We start from the raw sequence: 11,595 nt of genomic DNA, 5'->3' as shown, positions 1-11,595 counted from the left end.
GTGTAGAATGTTACTTGCTCTTTTGCTTTGGTATTTTTGCGATTGTCTGGGGCTTATATACAGTAATTTTGTTTTTGCAAGACAGAAAAGTTCGACACAGCGTGTCATTTTTCAATAATTCGTAAGTTCTGTCCTCCCAAATAGCCATGCTGTGTTGTTAAATATCCTTGCAGCTGTTCTCTAATGCTCTCTTTGTGTTTTGAGCTCTCCATTTTCATCTACCTGAATTTTAGCAGCTGGTTCCATTTAATCCCCAGCAATCTCCCAATACACTGGGTATTACAGACAGCAGCAGAGATCTAAGTAACTAAGTGAGTGGATCCCAGGGTGGAGTCAGCACACCTCCCTACCATCACCATTGTGCCACCTCTGTACCACTCAAGGAACAGGTGAGATGCTCAGCTTTTAAGGAATTTGCTTTATTGACTAGTTATGTCTTAATGCAACAATTTTTCAGGATCTTAGTTACACTTATTAGCAATACAAACTATGAGTTTGAAATTCAGAGTGAAGGCACCAAGCATGCAATAAATCAATACACACTGAGTAGCTGATGGTGTGACTGTCAGAAGATTGAACAGTTGAATGATACATTTTCATTTACGTTATAACTGACATGCTGTAAAATCAGATTTATATTTACACAGGCCATGTTCCAATTCAAAATGCAAAAACAAAATTACTGTACATAAGCCCCAGTTAAGTTGAATTTTGCCTCTGTGCCTGGTTAATGAGGGCTAATTATGGAATTGCCTACTTTTCACTCTCTCCTTCCTCCTTTTAAACCTGCCTTTGTCCATAAGGCCATAAGAAATAGGACCAGGAGCAGGCTGTTCGGCCCCTCGAACCTGTTTCACCATTCAATAGCATCATGGCTGATCCAACATTCCTCATAGCCACCTTCCTGCATATTCCCCATTCCGCTACTGTCCTAACATCACTTTATGTTTCTCACTTCGGTGAAGCATCTTGGGAAGCGTTACTAAAGTAAAGGTGCTGTATAAATGCAATGTTATTCTGAAGGCATCCCCAAGGGCCAATTTTCTGAATGAATACACCCCTCCCACAATCTTGTGACTGACCATAACAGTCTCCATTTAAAAATGCTAGGGTCTTTTTTCTATTTTTTATCTAAGGAATGACATTTGCAGTTAAACTGAATCACAGTTCTCTACGATAACACAACAATTCTACCTCTTTACTTGCAACATGTCTAAATGTGAAGCTTTAGCTAATGATGGGTATAAGTTAATTAAATGATTAGTTTGATCTGCTGATCTCATTAAATTACCTCCTACTGTTGTTAATTTTGAGAACGCAACATTGGAATAGGAGGAGGCTATGCAGTCCTGCCAGACTGTTCTACCCTTCAATAAGATCATGGTTGGTCTGTATTTGAACTCTCTTAACCCATCTTTGATCCATATCTTCTCATGCTCTTTATCTGACAACACCTTCTCCATTTGGAACCCACCTTTAAGTTATAAGCAATCAGTTAAAAGAACGTACAGGTTTAAAACATTGTCAGGAATCAGAAATAGATCACAGTCTTCAACTTTACATCGAATTTCATCAAAACTATCTCACAATCCTCCCAAAAGCCCTCAATACAAGTCTACTCTCAATTCTTCTAACCCTAAAAAGGTAACACTACCTTTTAGTTCTCTCTCCTTATTCTATCCATCTAACCTTCCTTAAGCTCCCTTCCCCATTTTTCCCACAACTACTACTGATGTGCACATGAACAAACTGATTCTAGACATTGGAACAGACCAGCTCATTAACCTCTGCCGCATTCAGTTCAATGCTTACTCTTGACTTGCTCCGACTTAGATTCTCGTTGGAAGTTTTCAAACACTTGTCCTTGGTATGGATGACCTGAATGTACTGGTCGGTGCTGCTGTTCTGCTGATCGCTGCTCGATGCGATTGAAGCTGAGTCCGATTCCGTCAACGACTGCTCTGCTTTGTGTTTCGTTTTCCATTTGACGTGAGCTCCGGCACCTTGCTGGGTTGGTGCCAGACCTTTGCTGTTCCACTGAGCGTGCGATGACCCCGGGTCCGCGCGTTCCCGCTGGGGCTCGGAGTCCTCGTCCTCGTACTGCATCTGGGCCACGTCCTTGCCGATCAAAATCCGACTGTCTTTGCTGTCCCCGATGTAGAAGCGAGTGGGTTGGTGGAGATCGGAGAGCGAGTGTGGGCGGGGAGACCTGCTGAATGTCACCTGCTCCAGATCGTCCTCGTCCTCCTCCTCTTCACTGACGTGCAGCTGCGGGTTGGTTCGGTGCCCTGCGTGAACTGCGTACCTTTTCAGATTCCTTGGTAACAGTTCCACTGCACCCCTTGTCTCGTCCGCCTTGTAATGCCTGGGGATTCGAGTGACCGAGCGAATTAACCTTTTCCTCGGCTCACGCTCATTGACTAATATGTAACGTGCCGTGTGCACTCTGCGGCCTAGAATCATCTGTGGAGCCCCTGCTGCAGGTGAATAGTGTAGTGGTCTGACACACTTCCTAAATGGGCCATCAGGATGAACATCTTCAGGTAATTTGTTGGCCCGGCTGGAGGATGCTTTTCCTCTGTGATGCCCACTTGCGGCTCCCTGTAATCCACCTGGATTTCTGGGGAGAGAGAGTAAAGGGAAAGTGCGTCAATAATCTCCAAATTCATAACCACTGAGAGATTATGAACAGAGGTCTCTTCCGCACCTCCATTAGCTTTGGAATGTGTTTGATGGTGTCGTGATAATGTCACCAGACCTGTGATCCAGAGGCCCAGTGTAATGCGCTCAGGACATAGCTTCGAAACCCACCATGGTGTAGTGTGAAATTTGAATTCAATTAGAAGAAGCAAAAATAAATTAAAGCTGTTACTCTAATGATGACTGTGTAACAACTGCCAATTATTATAAAAACCTATCTAGCTCAGTAATATCCTTTGTGGAAAGAAATCTGCCATCTTACCTGATCTGGCCTACGTGACTCCAGACCCACCACAACGGGGTTGACTCCAAACTACCCCCTTGCAATTAGGGACAGGTAATAAATGCTAGCCTGCCTATCCAAAAAAGACACACTTTTTGGACTTATTCTCCCAGGCATGAGTCCCAACTAAACATTTTGTGCCCAGCTGGGAATTTTTTAGAGTAAATATTGCGGAATGAGTATTGACACCATGTGTTAGCCAATGGATGGCAGACTGGAAAAGATTTCTTTTAATCTGTTTTATTGTAAATGATGAAACATAATTTATTTTACAGTAAACAAAGTTGTCGCGTGGAATCTTTTTGAGGCATCAGGGTTTTGCCTGCCGACTGGAGATCTGTGGTGTCCATTCCAGTAAAACCTTACTGGAACACAAGCCAATCAGACAGGTGTGAGGCCATCAATAGGCCTCCCCATGGAATCAGGACCCTGGGAGAAGAAGTGACGCCCTGTGAGCGGTGCTAGCCAACCAGAAGTCAGCAGACCTTACACTTAGCAGCACCAAGAGGGGAAGCCATGGTTGATGGTCTGAGTGCACTCCTGGAGGTCCAGAGTCAGGGAGATCCCAGCAAAATGGTAGGCAATATAGGAATGGGGTTCTCAGATTGATGGGGTCAAGGTCAAAGAGAATCAGGAGGGTCTGAAGCAAACATGGGGGTTATTGAGAGATGACATCCTCTCTCTCTCTCACCCTCTTTCCCCAAGTAAGAAGGTGCCTGCAGAGTAGGGATGTGGTGCTTAAGTAGTCATTATTTGGTCATTCAGGTTTATCAATTGGTGGTGGTGCAGGAAGGTAACAATCGTCCTTCTCACCCAGAACCCCAATTTGATGGAGGCAGGAAAGTGGTGGGTTCTCTACATTACCATCTCACACAAAGTAAAGTACTTTCCCTGTTATAGATGGGCCTGGAAAGGTCACAAAAGGGTTAATCCTGAGCAGTGACTTAAGTATCACTGACTGTCATGATGTCATTCCATGGACTTGTGGGAAGAATGGTTTCCGACTTTGGAGGAGTGAGACAAAACAGCCAGGTCCTCCTGTCGTCCCTGGAACAATGTCTATCCAATGAACACAAACTGTAACTCGTGGTTAACATATGATAAGCCATTTGCCTGAACGGGAGACTCTTCTAGTTAGGCCTGTAAGTGGTTTACCTCTACCACAATAGACCAAACAGGCCCCATAGAGATCTACACTGGAAGAGGTTTGCAGTAGCAAGTTACCCACAGTGAGGGGCAGACTCAGTTTAACTACATATACACTTCCCACTTCCGAACCTGTCACTGTTCAGAGCAGGATGTATTTTTAAGCCGAGAGTAAACAGTCTATTTCACAGCAGTGACACAGGACTGATGGGAAGTGAACGGGTGATCAAAACTAAGTTCAAAATTACCTGATCAAAGCAGAGTCATTGCTCCAGCAAATTGCAAAGAGTGCAGGACAGTTACCTCACATCAATGATGTCTGTAAAATCACTGACAGTAGTCTGCTCATGTCACTGACAACCAAATATCTCTATTCTGGCTGGGAATTTTGACTGTCTCTATATGTAGCTTGAATACAAGTGTTGGATTTTGAAGCAATCTTGGTTACCTTGTCATGACACTGGCTTCATGTTTCTCAACTGGCTCAGCAATTACTCAAAGTAAAGGCAGTGAGATCCCAGGGAAGCTGAAGAGAATCGGAAATAGGAAGTGGGCACATTGCAACATCAATCAGAGACAGATAATCTCCTACACTCTGATCCAACTCAATACAGCACAGCAACTGGCCCTTCAGCCCACCAAGCCTGTGCCAATTCTAGTCCTTATTTAGACCCACCACTGTTTGCCCATGCACAGTTTCCATCCCTCTCTTTTACCTCCTGTTCATGTGTCTATCAAGTTTTGAACTCTGAAGTGGGATGGAGAAGAATTTCCAGCTTTATTCCCTCCCAGGGGTTTTAACCACTTTTGGGCTCGTTCCGGAGATCACAGGGTTTTGGATGGTGTTGGGAGCCCATATGCTGTGAAGCAAAAGCTATTGCAGATTGTGCAGGAACTCGCTGGATGGACCAGAGGATCTTTGTATGGGGGCTGAGGTGATTGTTTGGACTATATGCCGGAGAATCCAGATGAAGGAGAAGACCTGCATGGACAAGAATGACCACCTCATGCCAGGAGCAGCACGGAGCTGTCAAAGAATATGCCACAGAAGGCCATGTTCACACCTCACAGTTGGGGAGATGAACATTCTAGAAGATCCTGGTCTAATTCCAGACCCTTGTAAAAGTCCAAGGGAAGTTTAACAATGAGAACGAGGTCTGTTTTAAAAGGCATATTTTCAAATGTATAAACTCTACAATATCTGCAATTTTCAGTAGGCTAGGAAATCATTTTTATTGAATTACGTGTTATTTCATTCACAGAGAATTTAGTTTGAAGATGATGTGCGTTTAAGCCATGGTTGGGAAAAGATATTGCGATGTAAAGTGTGCGGTTTATGGATATTTTAATATAATTCATTTTGTTTTTGAATTTTGAACTAGTGGCATATTTTTTTTTTCAGTTTGTCTGAGCATAAGAAATAGGAACAGGAATAGATTGTTCAGTCCCTCAAGCTCTTTCCACCATCGAATAGGATCATGGTTGGTCTGACATTTGTCACATCCACTTTCCTGCATTTTCCCAGTAACCCTGGATTCCCTGACTGATGACGAATCTATCTTAGTCTTAAATATATGCAAGGACTCTGCCCTCACAGCTCTCTGTGGCAAGAAGTTCCAAAGACTCACAACCCTCAAAGAAGAAATTCCTCCTCATCTGAGTCTTAAATTGGAGTCCCTTTACTCTGAGACTATGTCCTATTCACTGGATCTAACAGGAACCTGCCTCTTTCTTTACAACATAAAAGCTGTGTAGTAGTCCTGGACATTTAATAGAAAACTGCAGCACAATCAGAAGTTGCTAGAAAAGCTCAGCAGGTCTGGCAGCATCTGTGAAGAGAAATTAAAGTCAACGTTTCGGGTCCGGTGTGCCTTCCTCAGAACTATACCCAAAACGTTAACTCTGATTTCTCTTCACAAATGCTGCCAGACCTGCCTACCTATTCCCTGCAACTTGTTATTTTGTGATTTACAGCATCTGCAGTTCTTTCGGGTTTTATTTAAAATGCTGCATTGTGGTGAATTTTATTGCATGGAATTTGAAGATGGCTTTGAATGTTGCGCTAAGAATTTCTGGAAGTGAAGGCCATAACTGTGGATCATTCAAAATGTTTAACTATAGTTAAGCTGAGAGAGTTAGCAGAAAATTTTGAAGGTAGAAGTAAAATGAAGATCCCACAAGGTTGAGCTGGTGTTAGTGATTATCCAATATCTAACGTGGTGCTACTGTTTAAGAAGGGCGGTAAGGACAAGCCAGGGAACTATAGACCAGTGAGCCTGACGCCAGTGGTGGGCAAGTTGTTGGGGGGAATCCTGAGGGACAAGATGTACATGTATTTGGAAAGGCAAGGAGTGATTCGGGATAGTCAACATGGCTTTGTGTGTGGGAAATCATGTCTCACAAACTTGATTGAGTTTTTTGAAGAAATAACAAAGAGGATTGATGAGGGCAGAGCAGTAGATGTGATCTATATGGACTTCAGTAAGGCGTTTGACAAGGTTCCCCATGGGAGACTGGTTAGCAGAGATAGATCTCACGGAATACTGGAAGAACTAGCCATTTGGACACAGAAATGGCTCAAAGGTAGAAGACAGAGGGTGGTGGAAGGTTGTTTTTCAGACTGGAGGCCTGTGACCAGTGGAGTGCCACAAGGATCGGTGCTGGGCCCTCTACTTTTTGTCATTTATATAGATGATTTGGATGCAAGCATAAGAGGTATAGTTAGTAAGTTTGCAGATGACACCAAAATTGGAGGTGTAGTGGACAGCAAAGAGTGTTACCTCAGATTACAACAGGATCTGGACCAGATGGGCCAATGGGCTGAGAAGTGGCAGATGGAGTTTAATTTAGATAAATGTGAGGTGCTGCATTTTGGGAAAGCAGATCTTAGCAAGACTTATACATTTAATGCTAAGGTCCTAGGGAGTGTTGCTGAACAAAGAGACCTTGGAGTGCAGGTTCATAGCTCCTTGAAAGTGGAGTCACAGGTAGACAGGATAGTGAAGAAGGTGTTTGGTATGCTTTCCTTTATTGGTCAGAGTACTGAGTACAGGAGTTGGGAGGTCATGTTGCAGCTGTACAGGACATTGGTTAGGCCACTGTTGGAATATTGCGTGCAATTCTGGTTTCCTTCCTATCGGAAAGATGTTGTGAAACTTGAAAGGGTTCAGAAAAGATTTACAAGGATGTTGCCAGGGTTGGAGGATTTGAGCTATATGGAGAGGCTTAATAGGGCTATAGGGCTGTTTTCCCTGGAGCGTTGGAGGCTGAGGGGTGACCTTATAAAGGTTTATAAAATCATGAGTGTCTATTTATCCTAACCATGACCAAGTCTTTTCCCTGGGTTGGGGGAGTCCAGAACTGGAGGGCATAGGTTTAGGGTGAGAAGGGCAAGATACAAAAGCGACCTAAGGAGCAGTGTTTTCACGCAGAGGGTGGTACGTGTATGGAATGAGCTGCCAGAGGAGGTGGTGGAGGCTGGTACAATTACAACATTGGATGAGTATATGAATAGGAAGGGTTTAGAGGGATATGGGCTGGGTGCTGGCAGGTGGGACTAGATTGGGTTAGGATATCTGGTCGGCATGGACAGGTTGGACCGAAGGGTCTGTTTCCGTGCTGTACATCTCTATGACTCTATCTATAATTGGAATAAAGGAGACCTGAAATCGGTGTGTCACAGCTGGATTTAGCCAAAATGTGACTCGAGAAGAAAAGAAAAATGACTTTGAGAGAAAGAGGAGTGACTTCAGTTGGACGAGAGAGAGAAAAACAGAGGGATAGAGATTTAAGAAAACCAGAAATGGAAAGGCAGGAACAAAAAAACAGAGGGAGATGGTATTTAAACAAACTTTAACTCCAAATAGATAGGGAACGTGGCGAACCTGAGTAGGCCAAAGGCAAGCCGGTATCGAAAATGGAAGGAGGAAGTAATATCTTGGAGATGATTTGAGTCTAGTGAGGGATTTGATTTAACTAAGAGTCATCATTTCGTGCCTAGATTTACTGAGGTTGCGGTCAATATGTATTTTACCTAATTTGAGAAGGGTGCTGGACAAATACACGGGCCAAAAGAATTTTGGAACTTAACGTTACAGTGTGTCCTGACAGACACAGCTCTGACTGTATATGTCAGTTTGACAAGAACAATCTGCAGATGACAGAACTGTCAAAGAGGCAACATTCAATGCTTGAAGCTTATTGATTAAAGTTTAGGATGACAAAAAAAAAAGGAACCTAATCAGACATTTGTTGAATTTGCATGGGAGAAAGAAATGTAGTATCAGTGGTTTAGATCACTCAAGCTAGAGGGAAAAAAAACAATACTGTGAATGCAATTGTAAATTAAAAAATTCATCCAGATGTGCAAACAATATTCAAGTTGAGAGAAGCAGCAGTTTTAGTAGAAAGCCACAATATCTCGCACAGAGAATTACAGGTGAAGAAATGGCCCTTTAGTAATCCACAAGGGAAACAGAAGGATCCGAAAATCTGCTGATGTATTAGTCTGTTTCAAAGGACAGAGAAAAGGCGATCAAAGTAAGAAAGGATAAAGGTTAGAACCAAAACGCAATCTGAAGAATATGCTTCCATGGATGTACCAAACCAGTTGCTGGAAGTTATATGGGAGACCGACTGCAGGAGTAGGAATGTCATAGATCATAGAATGATAGAATCCCGACAGTGTGGAAGCAGGCTATTCAGCCCATCGAGTCCACACTGACATTCCAAACAGCATCCCACCCAGACCTACCACCCTACTCTGTCCCTGCATTTCCCATGGCTAATCCACCCAACCTACAAATCCCTGGACACTCTGGGCAATTTGGCCTAGTCAATCCACCTAATCTGCATACCTTTGGACTGTGGGAGGAAACCAGAACACCTAGAGGATATCCACACAGAAACAGGGCGAACGTGCAGACTCACGAGTATTTAGCATCAGTGTTTACTGTGGAAATGGACATGCAAGATACAAAATGTGTGGAAATAGATGGTGACAGCTTGAAAAATGTCCATATTACAGAGGAGGAAGTGCTGGATGTCTTGAAACGCATAAAAGGGGATAAATCCCCAGGACCTGATCATGTGTACCCTAGAACTCTGTGGGATGCTAGAGAAGTGATTGCTGGGCCTCTTGCTGAGATATTTCTATCATCGATAGTCACAGGTGAGATACCAGAAGACTGGAGATTGGCTAACGTGGTGCCACTTTTTAAGAAGGGTGGTAAGGACAAGCCAGGGAACTATAGACCAGTGAGCCTGACCTCGGTGGTGGGCAAGTTGTTGGAGGGAATCCTGAGGGACAGGATATACATGTTTTTGGAAAGGCAAGGACTGATTATGGCTAGTCAACATGGCTTTGTGTGTGGAAAATCATGTCTCTCAAACTTGATTGAGTTTTTTGAAGAAGTAACAAAGAAGATTGATGAGAGCAGAGTGGTAGATGTGATCTATACGGACTTCAGTAAGACGTTCGACAAGGTTCCCCATGGGAGACTGGTGAGCAAGGTTAGATCTCATGGAGTACAGGGAGAACTAGCCATTTGGATATAGAACCGGCTCAAAGGTAAAAGACAGAGGGTGGTGGTGGAGGGTTGTTTTTCAGACTGGAGGCCTGTGACCAGTGGAGTGCCACAAGGATCGGTGCTGGGTCCTTTACGTTTCATCATTTAAAAAATTATTTGGATGTGAGCATAAGAGGTATAGTTAGTAAGTTTGCAGATGACACCAAAATTGGAGGTGCGGTGGACAGCGAAGAGGGTTACCTCAGATTACAACAGGATCTGGACCAGGTGGGCCAATGGGCTGAGAAATGGCAGATGGAGTTTAATTCAGATAAATGCGAGGTGCTGCATTTTGGGAAAGCAAATCTTAGCAGGACTTATACACTTAATGGTAAGGTCCTAGGGAGTGTTGCTGAACAAAGAGACCTTGGAGTGCAGGTTCATAGCTCCTTGAAAGTGGAGTCACAGGTAGATAGGATAGTGAAGGTGTTTGGTATGCTTTCCTTTATTGGTCAGAGTATTGCGTACAGGAGTTGGGAGGTCATGTTGCGGCTGTAGAGGACATTGGTTAGGCCACTGTTGGAATATTGTGTGCAATTCTGGTCTCCTTCCTATCGGAAAGATGTTGTGAAACTGAAAGGGTTCAGAAAAGATTTACAAGGATGTTGCCAGAGTTGGAGGATTTGAGCTACAGGGAGAGGCTGAACAGGCTGGGGCTGTTTTCCCTGGAGCGTCGGAGACTGAGGGGTGACCTTATAGAGGTTTATAAAATCATGAGGGACATGGATAGGATAAGTAGACAAAGTCTTTTCCCTGGGTTGGGGGAGTCCAGAACTAGAGGGCATAGGTTTTGGGTGAGAGGGGAAAGATATAAAAGAGACCTAAGCGGCAACATCTTCGCTCAGAGGGTGGTACGTGTATGGAATGAGCTGCCAGAGGAAGTGGTGGAGGCTGGTACAATTGCAACATTTAAGAGGCATTTGGATGGGTATATGAATAGGAAGGGTTTGGAGGGATATGGGCCAAGTGCTGGCAGGTGGGACTACATTGGGTTGGGATATCTGGTGGGCATGGATGGGTTGGACCGAAGGGTTTCCGTGCTGTGCATCTCTACGACTCTATAACTCCACACAGAGAGTCGCCCGAGGGTGGAATTGAACCCGGGTCCCTGGTGCTGTAAGGTAGCAATGCTAACTGTGAGGCACCCTGCTACACTGAGGTCTGAGGAATCTTCAGAATAGAGGACATCAGGAAAGGAAGGAATAGTAAAACTTAGCAATACTACAAAGAGAACATATAGCTGGAGTACAAAGTGAATATTTTTCCTTTGAATAGACTGAAGGGCCAAAGGTTTTATCATGAAAATTATTTTCTGAATCGGGACTAAGAGAATAAGATTGCTGCAGGTTCTGAATATTCTATCCCAAAAGGAAAATAAACCAATAAAGATGGAGAGACATTGAAACAAGTCAGTCAGTGACATTGCTCATGGTATGATTTGTCTGCCAGAGGGCTTAATGAATGAGAAAATGTTAATTAGACATATTCATGATAGGTACAGGTTGTTCTGCTACATTTCGTTAATGGGAATTTGCCTCAATGTGACTGATGATTTGAGGACACTGTTCCTGTCGCACAAAGTTTTGTATTGTATTCGGATTAAATCTCGGCACAACATCGTGGGCCACAGGGCCTGTTCTGTGCCGTGCTTTTCTATGTTCTATAATGTGACTCTGGCCCTATTAGTCTGAGTGGTGCTGTTGTTCCTCGATTTTCTTATAACATGGGATTGTATGAGAATGGAACTACCGCGTAATAGTGGAACTGATTACACAAAGCAGAAGAATTCTTCTAGCATTTTCTCTGCTTGCATCATTATAGAGTTAGATTAAAGACTGACTTTGGAAATACAGACGTTGCGGTGGGAGTAGTGAATACAGGGAATTGGAACATGGGAGT

General features: G+C 43.7%; 1 protein-coding gene across 1 annotated transcript in view; it reads right to left on the bottom strand.

Annotated features, from left to right (window-relative positions):
- Positions 1-310: 310 nt before the first annotated feature.
- tmc3 (transmembrane channel like 3) overlaps positions 311-11,595 on the bottom strand; it is a 93,234-nt gene continuing 81,949 nt past the window's right edge. Inside the window, exon 22 of the mRNA XM_043677608.2 lies at positions 311-2,620. Within this exon, the coding sequence (XP_043533543.2) occupies positions 1,756-2,620 (865 nt within the window). The 3' untranslated portion in view covers positions 311-1,755. The remainder of the gene's footprint in view (positions 2,621-11,595) is intronic.

Source organism: Chiloscyllium plagiosum, unplaced genomic scaffold (genome assembly GCF_037043375.1).
Source record: "Chiloscyllium plagiosum isolate Xiang-an unplaced genomic scaffold, Cpla_swu_hap1 HiC_scaffold_39, whole genome shotgun sequence".
Lineage (NCBI taxonomy): Eukaryota > Metazoa > Chordata > Chondrichthyes > Orectolobiformes > Hemiscylliidae > Chiloscyllium > Chiloscyllium plagiosum.
Note: the sequence above shows the minus strand (reverse complement) of the source record. Positions and strands in the feature narration are given on the sequence as shown.